Source organism: Periophthalmus magnuspinnatus, chromosome 3, assembly GCF_009829125.3.
Source record: "Periophthalmus magnuspinnatus isolate fPerMag1 chromosome 3, fPerMag1.2.pri, whole genome shotgun sequence".
Taxonomy (NCBI): Eukaryota; Metazoa; Chordata; class Actinopteri; order Gobiiformes; family Gobiidae; genus Periophthalmus; species Periophthalmus magnuspinnatus.
In genome coordinates this window covers 31,426,853-31,444,874 of record NC_047128.1, presented here as the reverse complement: position 1 = coordinate 31,444,874, position 18,022 = coordinate 31,426,853, and the positions used below count along the sequence as shown (strand labels likewise).

At 40.7% G+C, this 18,022-nt stretch overlaps 1 protein-coding gene across 5 annotated transcripts; it reads left to right on the top strand.

The window, feature by feature from the left end:
* Positions 1-458: 458 nt before the first annotated feature.
* ppfibp2a (PPFIA binding protein 2a) lies at positions 459-17,704 on the top strand. 5 transcript variants are annotated; one of them, XM_055231962.1, is made up of 24 exons: positions 459-522; positions 1,189-1,421; positions 3,757-3,843; positions 4,880-4,993; positions 6,210-6,341; positions 7,792-8,061; positions 8,704-8,796; positions 9,763-9,874; positions 10,188-10,220; positions 10,637-10,698; positions 11,683-11,758; positions 12,083-12,192; positions 12,267-12,334; positions 12,718-12,763; positions 12,944-13,052; positions 13,693-13,819; positions 13,982-14,110; positions 15,586-15,736; positions 15,807-15,918; positions 16,109-16,197; positions 16,278-16,400; positions 16,479-16,604; positions 16,682-16,870; positions 16,942-17,704. In XM_055231962.1, the coding sequence occupies exons 1-24, from the start codon at positions 459-461 to the stop codon at positions 17,128-17,130; spliced, it is 2,844 nt and encodes a 947-aa protein (XP_055087937.1). In that variant the 3' UTR covers positions 17,131-17,704. The 5 variants fall into 5 exon arrangements, with proteins under 5 accessions (XP_055087937.1, XP_033845211.1, XP_055087940.1 ...); XM_033989320.2 differs by lacking the exons at positions 459-522; positions 1,189-1,421 and adding an exon at positions 2,111-2,385; XM_055231965.1 differs by lacking the exons at positions 459-522; positions 1,189-1,421; positions 10,188-10,220 and adding an exon at positions 2,111-2,385.
* The last annotated feature ends 318 nt before the right edge of the window (positions 17,705-18,022 follow it).

Genomic DNA, 18,022 nt, shown 5'->3' with positions numbered 1-18,022 from the left:
TATGAGGTGCAGCGTATATGTCATCACCGTTGACCACCACACAGGTCCTACCCAGTGTTCCCATGTGACCTCTCTGCAGCCGGGGGGGAAAGGGGGGAGAACTTTCCATCTTTGACATGTGGGGGAACTTCCATAGCGTCTTATGATCGGGAATTAAAATAGATGATTTGATGCGTGTCAGTAACTTAAGATAAAAATATACACAAATTGCAAACTTAACAAAAAACTCTTGACAATGGGCTGTGTCTCTGGCCGCATAATGAGAGGACGCTGTAGAGGCAGAAGCCACGCTCAGGGGGTAGTTTGGAGGGAAGCCGCTGGAGTGTCAGGACAGCCACTGTACTTACTGAGAGAGGAACATGAGAGCAGGGATCAAGGACTTACACTTACACTCAGATCTCTATGTGTTTTAAACCACTGACCTGGCTTTAAGTGCACTTTTGTAAATTTGTGCCGCCATGTCGTCAAATGCCAGTCACATGTTGCAGACTGCACTGGAGCAAATGGATGACATCATTGCAGGTAAGTTATTTTTATCACAAAACACCTCATCTGGTCATGACACTTCCAAAGACAACTATATACGAAAATATGTGCAGTATAACACAAATAACAACAAACATATTCCATTCATTCATGATTCCAGTGATTACTATTATTTTATTTGTGTTATCTAGAACACTCATAACACTATACGTATCTATATGTATATTTTCTACAGCTTTCAGAGGCAACTTTTCTAACTAGTGTGACACATTTTTACAGAGCTGCTCGCACCAATCACACCTGAACACTAATAGTCTGAACAGGTCAAATGACATGAATATAACAACAGCAGAAATAGTCTTCAAACAAAGCTGCAAGTAATAAAACCATTCAGCTGGTACAAGGCTTTACAAACACATTCCATCATAGCACGCATAGTTTCCTGCATTGTCATGTTGCTGTAATTGCAGGGAATAACTGGTTAAGTACAGCTAAATATAGAACAATCTACCTGTAATTTTAGACATTTAAAAGCACAAAAGCAAAGGTAAAAATAGCTTGCATTTACACAATATAATGTCACAAAAAACAGAACTTTACAGAACTTTTTTCCCGCAGAGTTTGGTAGTGAGTCTATAATTCGCTTCCAGTGCAATTATAACGCAAAGTCGTGGGTAACAATATAACTTTATCCCCTTTTAGGCAAACCCAATCCAAATGATCTACTCTTATTGCATTTGGAGTCAGTGGATTACCAGTCCAGCTGCATCCAAGAGCTGAATCCAGCAACGGCGGACCTTAGTCTTAAAGCATTACAGCTGACTGAGGCTCTCCGGGCAGCGCTGGAGGGTCAGGATTTTGACCAAGCCCCTCTTCAAAATCAAGTTTCCACTAAAGCTGCAGAAGTGATTCTAAAATGGCTGGAGCGTGGAGAGGTGAGGGCCATGTTTAAACTGCATCAGTCAAGCTTCATAAATCACTACGAGCACAAGCGTGACACAGTAACACAAACAGCAGGTACAATGTTGCTTCTCCTGCTTGATTTGTGAATGTGAAGGTGTATTCTTGGGTGCCATTGTTCCACTAAAGTCCAAAGGTTCAATTTGTGGCAGTGGAGTGCAGTCTTTGATCACTCACATCTGGATAGCCTTTTCCTGTCTAGTGCACTGCAAGTTGGATCTAGTAACTGTGAGCGGTAATGAGATCCAGAGCTTCCTTCCAGCTCCTACCACTTTGTGTTTGACCTCTCCTTTCATCCAAAAACATTCCGTATGTGTTTATTTGCTCTGCCCCAAACACGCATGCGATACGTTGTGCTTTCTCTCATATTAATTGATCAGATATCTGAACTTGTTTGCGCATCCTCATCTAAGCCTGCGTTACATTCATTGACTTCTTGCCCTGAACCACATCTGACAAGCATGTGCTGCCTGGAAACTTCTCCTTTCTTTGTGCCCCTTTAGAAAAAAACACAAAAAACTGTAGAACTTGTAGAATCTTAAGTCTGGACGGAGGGGCACTTGAGATAGCGGCTGCAGGGGAGAGCCAGGGGAGGATGTGAGCTTATTAGATGCAGCATTGAAGAAATCTGAGGTACTTTGGGGGTAGAAAAGGGAGGGGGAGTGGTAGAAAGAGGTACAAGAAGAGAAGCAGAAAGGGACCAGAGCCAACTGGCAGCATGAAGTTATTTAGCTGAAAAAGTCTCAATCTGCCAGACTCCAGAGCACAGCTAGTTCTACCAGCGACATGGAAGTTTCTTGTGGAGAATAGCAGCATTCTCAGCACTACCAAAAGCTACTGTTGCATCTAGCTTTGGGCAAATCGACTTAAAGTTTGCGATGGACCTGCAGAATGGAGCACAATATTGATTTCTACAGACATTTTGCTTGGCTTAGAAAGGTAAGACTCTCAATTATTACTTTTCATTTCCTGATTGCAATTTGATTAGCTACTCAGGCACGAGCTGAGACTGCCACTGAGAACATGTGCTTTTGTTTGTCAGATGAGAAAGGGGGACGTACAAGGTGTGTGCAGATAATGCAAGCTCAGAAAGTCAACTTTAGGTGTTGAAAAATGTGCCTGTGCAGAGTTGTTAAACATGTTTATTTGAGAATATAAGGTATGATAACTAATGCTAAATATATACTTAGATTTGGTTCATTCTTTCCATAAAAAGCTGAAATTTTTGAGTTGAAATGCATTCACTCTGATTGGAAGAAGTAACTCTGTGTGTTGTGTGTTTATGTCATGCATAAAACCATCACTGCACACTTTTAAATACTACTTTATCTTACATATCATATCTAATACAGTGTAGCCAGCGCATGAGGTAATACATCCACGAGCGCATGGTAAAACTAAAAATATGCCTCCAAGATAAATGTACACACAAGTCTGGTGAGATCACTTCCTATAGGGACCTAGTGAGCACTGAGACAATGCATACCATCACGGTAACATTAAGAAGTCATTAGCTCTCCTCCGTTGAGCTGCAGTTGGTAAAGACGGCTTTTCTAATGCGTTGGCAGTTCACTAAAAGGATTCACCAGAAACAGAAAATGGAGACCAAAAAATGAACATTGCAAAGACCAAAGTGACTTAGATCTCGGCTTGTGGCTAATGCATGTGTATAGTTGCCCACACACACACAGACACGCACACACACATTGAAATCTGATGCAGAGAAACCATAAAACGTTTTATTGGTGGTGTTTTAAAGGGGCTGCAGACCTCTTTAGAATGGCCAGCTGTGGGTTGATGGATGCTGCGGTGTGGAGAAACCATCCATGCCAGAGGAGAGACAAAGGAAAAAAAGAAAGATTTTTGCTATTTTTTTTTAACTGTTTCTTGTTGGTACTTTTTAATAACAACACTATCAAACATATGGTAAATATTCAGGGATGTTTAAACCATTTAAAAACATGAATGTAGCAATACCACTATATAGCAAGTTATGCACAATCATATTTTTATAGATTGTTAAATATGTCAAGTCCATCTTTGTTTTTCTTATACAGTTTGGCTGCTTGAATGTCATTAATTACACATTTATTATTACAGTTTTCTGGATGTTTGATAATACTAATGTTTGCATGTTACCTTTTTTTTTTGTAACTTTAACTAGAAAAAGAAAGTAAATCTTATCCAGAAATCTATCCCTGAAAACCACAAATACAACTTCTGTCAAAAAAGACCAAAGCGTGAAACCACTGATAGGAAATAACCCAGTGCCAAACTAAATGTAGTACTAATGTGTTTTGTGACCTGCAGGTGAACCTCCAATCAGCTGGCAGTGCTGAGTCTTACCAGGAGCGCCTGTCCCGCCTAGAGGGAGACAAAGAGTCCCTCATTCTGCAGGTGAGATGACGTGGTCTGTTTGTTTTCAGTGCGTATAACATTTTCAAGTGTTAACCCCAGAGGCTGATATGCTTTGTACAGGTCAGTATGTTTCGCAGGTTTATACACACAGGGTTTTCTGTCAGAGGGGTCACTATTGTAAACAGAGAACCTCTCACATTACTCACCAGTGTAGAGAGACAGGAGCCAAAGGGCAAAGGTACGCTGGAGTATTATGTGCTTGTGGAGGCTTTCGCAATCCCTATTCCCTTACATGAGTGAAGCAACAGTAAAAAAAAAGGAGGTTTGGTAAAGCTCACAACACCCGACTGTCCTGTTCTGTGGAGGAGGTGTGAATATCGGCTCATTGAACCGGTGTGACTGTGGTGCGCTGCAGGCAGGCTTAGGCTTGTTGTACTATAGGCACAATACATGTGTGTATAGTACGGGCAGCATTGTGAGGATCTATTCAATTTTAATGGATATTTTCTCACACTCGCCACACCCATTCTGTGACAGTGTGACTTGCACAACAGTTCCTAGATAAAAACAGTGATACAAAGCAGTAAATGTGGCTCTTCACTCCTTAAATAACACAATATGAATAATGGTCAAACTAGTACTTTAATGTAACTTCTCCGGAGGGTTTGTCACCTTGTTTACACATTATTGCTTTGTCTTGAATGTTCCAGAGTTAAGCTGTGAACGTATCTATATCATAATGGAGGTCAGGTCAAGTTATAAGTCAGAACTATGGACAAGCAAGCCATTTATATGTTTTCTTTTAGGAATAAACACCTGTTACTGAGACAAGGAAAGACATATACTTTTAATACTTGTGGAATATTGGACGCAAAGCAGTAACTTCTCCATGTATCCAAACAGATCCCGTACCCTCCACCAGAAAAGTTACATAGCGCATCTTTAATCATGCTGTTTTCTTTCGAGACAACATATAATATAAGCCATTCTGACCGTTATGAAAAATGTAACCAGTGTTCGGCTTGCAGAAGTTCAGTTATTGTGTATTTATATAAAAAGTTGTGTGTCCATTCAGGTGAGTGTACTGACGGACCAGGTGGAGGCGCAGGGGGTGAAGATAAGTGACTTGGAGAACTCGTTGGAGGAACATCAACTGAAACTCAACTCCACAGAGGAGATGCTACAGCAGGTACACGCATCTGCACATTAAACCAGGAGATTCAAACAGGAAATGATCCTCACTTTTATTTGTACTGTTCAATAAATGACAAGCTCAAGGTCTTATCCTTTAATACCATTTGTCTGAAAATCCCAACTTCCCTCTTAAGCTTATACTAAGATGTCTTTAGCTTTCTCGTGGGATGAAATTCCTCACATGGAGTCCAATATATTTCTCTGAAGATTGCCTTGACAACCAAAATATTTAGAGCTGACAGACTCATTCCGGGACAGTCTGAGAGCGCTGAGCTGGTGGCTGGTGTGTGTGTGAGGCAAAACTGCTCCGCTCTGTCTGGGCAGGTGATTACAGCGAAACCAACAAACCACACCCCCAAGTCACTCCATGCGCAAACACACACACATATAGCTCGTATGTGGGACAAGAGAGCAGCTCTACAGAAGACTTGCTTTCAAACTTCATCAACAACAAAGATGGATTTATGAAACGTAATCTACTGACATGTCTACAGGTCTATGAAGGTATACTTGAACTTTTCTGCTGGTGTGGATTGGAGCAGGATGGATTAGGTAACATATTTGCTGCTAATTCAAGACTTGCTGAGCTTATCCAGCACTGTACAATGCAACGTATCAAAGAGCAGCGGGGCCGGTTTTCTCCGAGACGTGGTCGTAATGAGACTGTGGATTTGAGCAGTAAATCTCTTCCTGATGACAAAGATCTGTATTTTCCATGAGGGAGCTCTGGGAAGGTTTCCAAATAAGTGGATGTTTCATATACTCTGCCCTCTACTGATTTTGGTTAAGTGATTTACCAAATGTTTGACAGATTTGGCTGGGATTATTGACTGCGCTCTATCCAAGAAAAGTATATTTGGCTGTGGGGTACAAGAGCCACAAGTCTGAGTGGTGACTGACAATGAAAATGCACCTGTCAGTCCTAGTTGAAGTGTCTTTCTAAGAAGAGTCTGAGGGCCGTGCTCCCCTGCTTGCTCCCCACTGCCATGTGCTTAGAGCGAGCTGTGAAATAGCATTATAAATAGTGGTCATGCGTTGTGTATATTTAGACACTCATAGCAGCGGGTTTGTCTGACAGGACTATCATTACTGAGGCAGACATTTGCAGTCTATGTTGCCTTTGTTGCCAGTGTGTATTTCGCAGGTAGATGACCGTACTTGTGATGTGTTAGTTACGTGCTGGTCATGCCGTGTGTTGTTGTGGATGACAGGAGCTGGTGCACAGGACGTCACTGGAGAAGCAGAAGCTGAGTCTTATGGGGGAGGTGTCCTACCTGAAACTCAAGCTGGCAGACATGGAGGGAAAACACAGGGACGCCAGCGACAGGCAGCACAAAGCAGAGGTAAGGCCAACATTTACACAGTGTCATTCATGAGTGGTTTTCTAATCACTATGAGCTTGTGAAGTGTCATAGTGCAATATATTGTTGATAACACTTACTGAATGACACATCACTATTAAACAGTAATCAAACATTAAATGCACTCAGGACTAGAGCCAGTGCTGTTACAGCTGAAAACTTTGGAACATTTTCAAAGGGTGATTTCTCAGAATAGTACTTGTAATTGTAAATTACATTAAAAAACATTAAAAGTGCTACATGTCTTTAGATTAATATTTGAGAGAAGCACTGCTAAACTGTGAAACTAAGATTTACATGAATTAAGAACACATTTGTATCGGTCTAATCTACAGAGAGTTGGTGTGTTTCATAAAAAATGGGATTTTGATTTTTAATTTTTTTAAAAGGATATTTTATATTGGTTATTAGTTCCTAAACTGCGTTTAATCTCAAGAGTATTTGCTGATTTCACAGTCCATAAACACTCTCGGAGGCTTAGAGTAAATGCCATTCCAGTCGTAACTGTTATTTTATGGTCTATATACACAGAAAAAATCTGAGGTTTCCACTATTGCTGTTTCAAATTGAATCAACTATTAGACTATTATATTACCAGTGCACATCCTGCAGCGACTGTATGAAATTGAGAGAGCGGGAAACTGGGCAGCGCACTGTAGTGTATGTAGTTACTCTGAAAACAGCACTGCTCAAAGAACCTTTGTGTCATTGCATGAGGGAAGTCTTAGAGCTGGCATGAAAGAAGTAAGACCAAATTTCTGTTTGTTTTAGGCAGAATAATTTGCCGCACATGATCTAAATTAAAATAAAAGTACATTTTGACTGTGTAATAACAGTTCTTTCATTTACACATTAGGGCCTCCCACGTGCTCCCTGTACGACCCAAACACATTCAAAGCCTCCACCAGGGCCCACAGTTAAATTTAGACCCAGAAGCTCTGCATATCGCCTGTCACATCCTCTGTCCCAGAGACGGACTAGACTTCCACTGTCCACACGCCAAGCATAACTTAGATGCTGTTTACACTTTTCTCTACATGAACATTGCTCAAATCCTCAACCACAGGAATATTTACGTTTGAGAGACATTTGGAGTTGGAAAGACATTTATATTTACTTTAAAAGGTCAGTTATTTTCATCACCATCTTCACTGACTATTACTGACCCTTTTCATAGAAATACCAAAACAATCCAGCATCATTTCTGGCCAAACCATTATCTAACCAGAGGAAAACATATCCCTTTGCACTCCATTTGCCCCAGAACCTGATGAGATATTTATCATTTCTGTGCAAGTAGGAAAAGGCTGTGTAAATGTGCTATTAGAACGTTCAAGCCAAATCGAACAGAACTGTGTAGACTATTCTTGTTCAGTTTCCGTTCACTCTCCACATTTATTTTTCTTCCCCTCTCTCTCACTAACTCTTCCAGAGTGTAGTGAATTTTATTAGTGAGCTGCAGGAGCAGATGTGTAGGTTTCAGAAGGAAATAAATAACAAGATCCAAGAGAAAAAAGCCCAGGAGTTTCCAGTCAGCAGCTCTCCTGAAGCCTTCCCTGAGGGTCAGAGTCCACACATGGGAACATCCCGGGACAGGACCCCTGGACAGAAGCGCAGACCGGATGGGCAGAGGAGGCCCCAAGCCTCGGTGGGACAGGGTAGCCCCCTAATGCAGCAGCAGTGCCACTGTGGAGGACAAAGTGTAGGCATTGCATGAAGTGTGGCTGAATGGGGCTGTGGTGCTTGGGCTTTTCTTTGTAAAAGGTTTGAGCTGTGGAATCTTAAAGTGGTGGTTTGGGTTTGAACTGTGGTGAGCAAACAGTGATAAATATAGTTTTTTAATGTACTTCTGTGCCCTGATGAACCTTAATCTTCATGTTAGCTGTGAGTAAATGTTATATTCCTTGACTGATACTGACTGATAGTTAAGAATCAGAACAAATACATCTGTAAATGCACATCTTTAATCTTTTCCACATAACATGATGCTATTACCTAACAGATATTTATCACAGCCCATGTTCCAATAGTACAGCTTTCACCATAACAGAGCAAAGTGCTTCTCAACGGACCAACAACCTTTATGACCTTTGTATGTTGAAATCTTTGACAATGAAAATTCCAAGCAGCTTTTTAGACTTTCATTTTTGGTTCATGTCCCAAAAGTTGAGAACCACTGCTTTATAACGAAAACCAATTTAGAACTTAACTATAAAACCTATTTTTGAGGATCCATGCATTCTGTAGTTTTGAATGCATGGACTGTCTCACACTAACAATGGCACGGTGTTGGTGGGATTTTAAGTAGTCTGAGTAAATTCTACAATGTGATTTTGTTTTATAGGGCTTACTGAAGGAGCTGAAGATACTCAAAGACAAAGTAGAGCACTTGGAGGAGCAGAAGTTACAGTATGAAAAGAAACTGAAAGCTACCAAGGTAAATACAGAAGCAAAGGTCGCAGTGTCTAGACTTTGAGCACCCGTTTCCCCCCTAACTGGTCTGTTTCCTCATTGCTGTCCAATATGATGTTCCAGCCAAGTGAGTGAGTCATTCTCTTCTGAAAATACCTTTATATCCACAGACGCTTTCATAGTCTAATAGAAAAGGTGTAATTATGGAGTTACCTAATTGGTTCAGCTGTGTCGTTTGGCTTGACCTTATCCTGCATTAGCTCACATTTTTATTTAGGCTGTACTACCCAGCTATTTTTCTTCAGCCTGCATTTAAAGGCTTAGCTCAGACTTGCTTTTCATATAAAAAGCTCATTTTCCGTGAGTTAAAATAATTGACTTGAATTACCTGAGTGTTTAGTGGTTTGTTGTGCATGATATGTACCTGTGTGATTACACCGTGCAGTCACATTCTGTTACAATTATGATATATGAATTATGAGCTAGATAATCATGTAAGTACTTTTGAAAAATAGCCTGACAGACTAATGAATGAACTAAAACAACTTTAGACCCTATGGGGACCAGTTGTGAGATTATACCGTAATCACAGCATTGTTCCAAGGTCTTTCACCCTGATAATCAAAAATAAGCACTTTCTTCTTTGGTTCATTGCCAGTCCTCCTCAAAACCTTGACATATAAATATAACTGTTGGGTTTTGGTTCATTAATATTTGGATATTAAACCTACCAGCAAAGTAACCAAAGATTAACAATTTAAAGTTTGCTACAGAACACTAGCAACTTGGTGTCAGACATGTTTGTTTTTTTCAAACCTTCAAACAATCTGAGTTCCACTATGACTTCCACATGCTCTGGTTCCCAAAAGTGTGTCACGGCTGCTCTTGAATCAAACCAGTTGAGGTGTTTTGAAGATAATCTTAAGTTTCCGTTGGAGACATGCACAGACACGTGTTGGTTTCATTTTGTGACTGTGTGACTGTCCCACAGGCTGAGATGAGCAGCCTTCAGCAGCTCCTGCTTAGTAAGAACGCAGAGATCCAGAGCCTGCACACTCAGCTGCTGTCCCGGCCCGGGCTGGCCAACGATTATGCAGAGAAAGGTGAGACAGTGTGGCGTCCTACAGCTCTGCACAAGACACAGTACCCAGACTAGTCTGAAAACACATCTGACGAGGGACAATCATAGAGAGAAAAGTGCAGTTCTTAAGCAGGATCATGATCAAAGATGATAGAGATATTTCAAAATGTGAAAAGCCATATATAAGGATTGTAAATACAAATATGAATCCAGCTGTCACCCCAGGCCTGCACCTCTTAGAAGGCCTCAGTCACAGCCAGTTAGAGCAGTAACAGTGAGTTGCCTTTATTGACTTGTGGAAATATCATTAAATGTCTCTCTACACTTTGTCCCAGAGGAGTTGTACAGGAAGAAGCTGAGCATCAAACGTAAGCCCAAGTGAAAACATGCCATGGAGACTGCTTTGTCATATGTAATATGGAAATATAGCTTCTGTATGCTTATTTCTGCTCTTATTTGTTGGGGGAAAGCAGTTTTGACACCTTTCTACTTTGTGCTCTGTTTGGGTAAATCCAGGCATAACTACTACAGCCAATTTTCTGTCTATCATAATAGTTCCTGCCACTTACACACTGTTATTCTCCTCGCAAAAGCTATTGCCTACAGACTTTGGGCTTGTGGCCAGGTCTATGTTTGGTGCAAAACTGGGATGGGTTTCTGCAAAGGCAGTGTCACTTGTGTGAGGAATATTTACAACTTGATAACATGATACTTTTTCCACTGGAGTGGATTGCTTGTAATTGCCATAACTTTTGTGAATTAAATACATTTGTTTTTTATTTAGATGTGGAGCTGCAGAAGCTGAGAGGAGGGATGAAAACACTCATAGTTGCAAATGAGGAGAAGGTAAGGTCTAAAATAATATAAAATGACATTAACTGAGAGTGCAAAGCTGTTAACAGGATTTATTAATACAGCAGAAAAAGAAAAGTTTGTCCTGTCTTAAAATATTAAAAATATTCATTGTTCTGTCTGACTGTTCTGATGGAATTAAGGTGGATAAAATGTTTGCTTGGAGACTCTGAGACATCATACAGTGGCATGGGATGTAGTGAGATTCTTTCACCAAAGTGATGTTGCCCAAAATATGAGTAAACAATAAACTTTAACAGAAAAAAAAAACAGATTTAAAACACAGCTTTGATTTAGGTGAGGACTGCACTAAACCGGGACTAAACACGTATTAAAAGTAGACAAAATAGTGGTCAACATTTCAAAACTTAACCCAGAATATAAATGTAAACTAAGACAGGGTGGTGAAATACGTGCAGCTATGTCTCACCAAAATAATCAGTCCCACGTTTGAAAAGCACCACGCTGTCCAAAAATGTTATCGTTCATTTGGACAATTGAAGCTAACTGCTGTAGCGGCACCACCCTCTGAGGCTCCCCCAGCACAGAGGGTCTTTTGTGTCCAGCACAGTGAAGACAGATGAGGTGGACCCACATGTGGCTCCCCACCAAAGACGCACACCCCGAGGCCACCCGAGCCAAGCCTTCTCCAGCAAAGCCACAGTAGAAGCAGGCCCCGCACTGCCAGACCTAATTTTGGAGCATGCTGCATTTAAAAGACCCATGTTAGAGCAGTCAGGGCACCACTTCAAAACACACACATGCTCACAGCAGCTGGTCACCACCGCTAAGGCTCAGGCCAGGCCCCAGTCAAGCCCTCACCTCAGCTTTGATGTAAGAGCCATATGGTGAGGGGAGAGCCACACACACGACTGATTATTGAACATAATGGAGTGAAGGAAGTCGCCCAAGTGTGTAGTTTTAACCTTAGATAAACATCCAAATTGGTTTTACTGACCCTCATTTCATTCTGTGTAGGACCGGCGCATTGAAGAACTCACTCTGCTGCTGAATCAGTGCAAGTTCAGAGAGATGCCTCACTCCACAAGACAAGGTACTTTCTATTTGTGTTCTTACTGTGTGCGAAGTCATGTGTTATTTAAACAGAACAGTGAGTTTGTGTGATTCTTTTTAAAAATGCTCTTAAATGATACATTATTTTTACTGAAATGTTGTAAATTAAGTTATTAGGTTGCCAAATACTAATATTGTGTACTTTTTATACTTTTCACCTTGCGTTTTTTGCACATTTCCCAACTTTTTACAGGTGTATTGCAGCTAAATGGGGATTGATACATTATATACTCATTATATTGCACACAAAACATGCAAAACTGTCACTCTGCTGTCCATATAACAGAGTTTCTTTTGGCCACAGCTCCTCCTGCAGTTTGTTCATCTCTAAACGGGAGGGCGTCATCAATAAGCAGCGAAGAAGAGAGGACTGCTGATTTAGCCAGTGTGCACTCCGAGGACCTAAAATCAGAAGTGTGTATACAGTACAAACATCAGTGCAATCATAAAACATTTTTCAAATATATGTTCCCTTCTTTTAACTTCAGGTTTCCACAAACAGTTCCTCCTCTCAGCAGACGTCACTTGGGTCAACACACAAAGATGACGTGAGCAGGTAAACGCACGTTAAAGACGAGAGCTAAGCCTTGATCTTAAATATGAAAACATCACCTCGCCTTTTTGCTGATCATGTGACAGGAAAGGGAGTGATGTTTGACAAACCCACATGCTACTGAACAATAAAGTTAGGCTTATGAAATGCTTATGTAATCCTACGAAATAAAACACGAGGCTTAATGTCGCAATTTGTGTCACTTATGCCTGTGTAATATGTTGTAATTGTAGTTGAGGAAGGAACGATTGTTTTCATTGAATCTTATGGGTTTATAAATGATTTTTATTATGATTACATGTTGTTATTATTGTTGCAAGCTTTTCTAGGAGGATATTCATGTAAGAAAAACACGTATGCTAGAATGTATTGTTCTCTTTTTACAGAACAGAACCACTGCCCTCATCAAATGTGTCCACTATTTCACAAAAGGTGACGTTTATCAGTTGTTTTGAAGTATAGATTGTATGAATGTGACCACACGTGAAGGTCTTTAACAGAAAAAATACAGTTCTTTGACTTGAATTATTAAAAAATGCATGAATATATGTATTAAAACTTTCATGCACTGGAATTTAAATGACTTTATTGTGCTTTATCCTTATTGTTTAGTCAGTTCAGAGCGACAGCCAGAACAAAACCGACGCCAACAGCGTGGAGAGCAGCAGCAGCGAACTCCACAAATCTGCAGATGGGAGCGTGGATGAAGACTCAGTCCAAAGTAAATCCAGAAGCTAACCACAGCACGTTATTTCACGATATGATGGATCATTCTCACTAACATACCCTCTCATTGATTGCACTTTTTTGTGGGACAGTTCTTACGCTAGTTTTGGAGCAGAGCTTGGCCTCCTCTGCCTTAAAGACCACGGTTTCTTTGATCCCGGCTAATTGCAGAGAGCCAGACATGGCAGGGGAATCATGGGATCGCAAACACGCCCTCTCTCGCTCCTCTCGTTCCTCTCTCTGCTCTCGCTCAGCTGTGATGGACCACACTCTTTCAGACCACACCCAAGCTCAATTTAACTGACCAGTCTTACCTCAAGTCCCTCCCTGTGCTCTGCTGGGTTGAGTCATGCAGCAGAGGCAGTGGCTTTAGTCGTAAAAATACACTTGAAAAAAACACAGCTGCAAGACAGTTTATCAAATGCAGTAGAGTTAATAAAAAAACGCACATAGCTCGTCCATTTTAAAGCTTTGCCAAAAGGAAAACTACAAAGAAATGTAAACTTATTTTGTTTTTGAAGGCGATGTCTATGCAAACTTCACCACTGAGCCTCGCGTAGAGCACACATCAATGACTATGTAGTTTATAAATGGCTTTTGAGGTCTACATTATTGTACTTTTGTGTTTGTTATAGAAAAGACAGACAAAACAGAAGAAAGCACCTCAGTGAATTCTGGGACAAGCTCTCAGACCGGTCATCGAACTGTTGGTTCACAAGAGTATATGAAAACGAATAGAAGCTTCAAGAGATTTTGGGGGAAGTAAGTCTCATGCCGCTAACCTTTTAGAAAGTGATGGTTTCCTGAGAGCTTTTGATGCCTTTCTGACTTAAAAAAAACGCATTTACATTTGTGGCATAGAATGAATGTATAATTTACTGACTCACAATAAGAAAAGATGTTATTTTTTTCTCTCTCGCTCAGACTGCGTAGGACTCAGTCTGGAGGGTTTCAGGCTGGAGATTCTGAACTAAGTGTTTTCCAAAGAGGAGGGTTGAGAGCCACTGCAGGACCTAGACTGACCCGAACACCAGAGTCACATGACTATCCACGGTAAGAATCAATCAAAACCAAATTAAGGCAGTGGTGGAAAAAGTACTGCAAATGTGGACAGTTATGAGGCTAAACTTTACTCAGCTGTAAGTATAAGTACTGCTGCCAAATCTGTACTGATGTAAAAGTATGAAATTATGCATGAGAAATACTAGTCAAACTATAGCAAACGACAAAGTTAAATCTGTCAACTGGACAAATCGTTGTAGGAGTGAAGACGTTTTGCTGCTGACGTAGTCTACTCCATTCAGTGAAGAGTGCAGTGAATGTTACACTGGAGAAACTAAACAGCTGCTCCATAAGAGGATGTACCAGCACCGCTGGGAGAGCTCCTCTGGACCCCAGTCCGCTGTGCATCTCCATCTCAAAGCCACTAACCACTCCTTTGAAGACAATGAAGTTCAGATCTTAGCCAGAGAAAAGAAATGGTTTGAGAGGGGAGTTAAAGAAGCTATTTTTGTTAGAAAAGAGAATCCTTCCTTAAACAGGAATGAGGCCATAATCTCTCCCACATCTACAACTCCATCCTCAGACCCAGAACAATGAGAACAATAACAGGGTCGTTAAGGGCTGTAGAGGGTAGTCTCAGCTGAAACTGGAAACAAAACCGGTTTACAGTTTCAGTGTGGTTAGCCCCCCCCTTCCCCTCAGATAGATTTAAGGCAGTGGCCACCAGTAATCTGACCAGAACTGAAGAAGCGCCTTGAATGAGCAGTAAAACGTCTTCACTCCTACAACGATTTGTCCAGTTGACAGATTTAACTTTGTCATTTGCTATGGATCAGACCTGGACGACTGAGGGTCTACACAGACACTACTCAAACTAGTTATTATAGGTTGTGAACATATTCAATTAAAAGATACGTTTAGGACTAAATTTGAGCAGGAATCGACAGAGATCCTTCCTCTGGACTTAGAAACTGGGAGGTTTTCTCAACCCTCTGAATAAGAGAGACTTTGTGGTTTATGTGAGTTGGGAGAATTAGAAAGTGAAGCAAATTTTTTGTTGTATTGTCCATTTTATGATGAATTTAGAAATCTTTTATTTGATGAAATGTTCACCCAGTGCCCTGATATGTTCTGGTGTAATGATGACAACACGATGAAATGAGTGTTTAATTCTAATGTTTATGAGTTGGCTTTATTTCTTTGTAAAGCCTGGAAGAAGCAGCTGATGAGTTGAGACACAATAATAAAATAAATCAAAAATCATATTATATCTTTTTAATCAGTCTTCTATGTAATACTGGATAACTCTGTGTGACAATTTAAATGAAAATAGCTTTAAACCATATTCTCTGAGCTCAAACATGTCATGGACGATTGGGACTAGTACTGTACTTATAACTACTGTAATTTTAAATGCAACAAATTACAAGTACATGGCTAGAATTACACTCAATTACATGTAGAAATATATGTTTAAAAAAGTAGTTCCTTTATACTTGTGCAAACATCATGTGCGCTCTCCTCAGGGACATGAGCACTCCGTTTGGGCAGTGGAGTCGGGAGCAGGTTTGCAGCTGGCTGGAAGACTCAGGACTGGGACACTACATAAATCTCACCAGACAGTGGATTGAAAATGGACAAACGCTGCTTTCTGCCACACCACAAGACATGGAGAAGGTAAGACTTTCACGAACTATGACTTATAAAAACATGACATTTCTTTATACCTGAATTGTTCTTTTCTCAGGAGATGGGAATGAAAAACCCACTTCATAGAAAGAAACTGCAACTGGCGTTAAATGCATTCAGCACAAAAACAATTGAGAAGTCGTCGGAGCTGGATCACATTTGGGTCACTCGTAAGAGGATTTACTGTGCTGTTGTGAATAGTTTATGCATGCTTGTGAAAATGTTATTGGAATCAAGTTCAGCAGCTTTTTAACATTGAGGAGTGACAAACACAGTAGAAATAAACCTCTTGAACTTGAAAAGACACAAATGGTATGTTATCAGTGTGTGAGGAATCTCTCGTATGTGATGAATTCTCAGGGTGGCTGGATGACATTGGACTGCCTCAGTACAAAGACCAGTTCCATGAGGCCAGAGTAGATGGTCGGGTGTTGCAGTACCTCACAGTGGTAAGCAGTTTTTCATAGTCTTATTAACACATTAAATCTACACAAAAAAGTATCTCATTGGTATATTTTCTTTTCTTCAGAATGACCTTTTAACCCTAAAGGTCACCAGTCAACTCCATCATCTCAGTATTAAATGTGCCATTCACGTCCTTCATGTCAACAAGTTCAACCCTTTCTGTTTAAGGCGGCGACCAGGAGATGAGGTAAAAATCATAGTGAATGTTATTACAGAGGGATAAAGAACAAAGAATACATTAAAACAGCCTCATATTTACCCCCAGAAACAGCCCTCTCCTTCAGAGGTGGTGCAGTGGTCCAACCACCGTGTGATGGAGTGGCTTAGAGCTGTAGATCTGGCAGAATATGCCCCTAATCTCCGAGGCAGCGGGGTCCATGGAGGTCTCGTTGTGAGTACACGTGCATGTGAATAGTCCACTGTTTTGGTCACATGATTTGTTGGGGATTACTTGTTTCTCCGTTACAGATCCTGGAGCCTCGGTTCACTGCAGAGACCCTGGCTCTGCTCCTAAACATCCCTCCTCAGAAGACCCTCCTGCGCAGACACCTGGCCTCAGCCTTCTCCGCTCTAGTGGGACCTCAGGCCACACAAGAGAAGAGAGAGTATGGAAACGCAACAGGACACATGCCCCTCACCACAACAGCTAAAGTAAAGGTGAGAACTTCAAATATCTTATACACGGTCAATTTATAAATAATTACATTTCAACATGTTTCTGTCCATAGCCTAAAAAACTGGGCTTCACTCAGTTCAGTCACCTCCGGAAGAGGAAATCAGACGATTCAGCAGAATACATCTGTCCCATAGACACAAGTGCTCACACAGTGAACGGACACTCTCGCCCCCCAGCAGACCGAGGGGTGAGCCCCAGCTCAGAGAGAAGAGGGCCCAGCGAGATCAAACCCTCAGGATGATGAAAACCAGCCATCATCATCATCTTCACTCATGCAACTGGACAATCTCTGAAAACTGAGACACTTTGTTGTTGTGATGTTCTGAATGTTGTGGTTAGTGCTTTAGTGAATTGTTGTAAATAAAAATGGTGTTACATTTAGAGATGTAGGCAAATACTTTAGTGGTCCTCATATGTGCAAGTGTTCACTGTGTGTTTGTTTTTAGTTCTGCTCAGGTTTCCTCATTGTAAATTTAATGATGTAAAGAGACGCAACGAAGGAATCTGTGGAAATACACAAAACATGAACACACAACACAATGACAGAATCTAAACTAACAGATGGTTCTAAATGTTGTAGCTGTTGCCCCAAAGTTGGTAATTGCATTCCTTATGATGTCAGATTCCACAAATCATGTACTTATTCTGTGCTTTTGCATCAACTGAAGTATAAGATGTTTTTGTAGTTTGAATGTAAATTACTTAATTAAAATGTCACTAACACTGCACCTTTTCCAAACTGTAAATCTCTTAAGACATGAATAATGATACCAGTGGCCTTTTTTTTTGGAATAAACTTGTACATTTTATTGATTATTTATGTTTTGGACAAATTTCAACAAATCCAGACACAAAACGTCGAGCCACTGTCAAATAAGAAAAGACAGGACTTTGCTGCCCCCTAGTGGACAATACTTAACAAGCAATCTCTCTCTCTCTCTCTCTCACACACACACACACACACACACACCCCCACACACACACGCACACACACCTCCACACACACATCACATTATGACCGAATAGTTCCGACTTTATATTAAAGCACTTTTTCTTTTTTTTTTTGTAACACAGATCAACAACAAACGTTGAGTGGCTGAGTAATTATGTCTTTCTGATACAGATGAATCTGT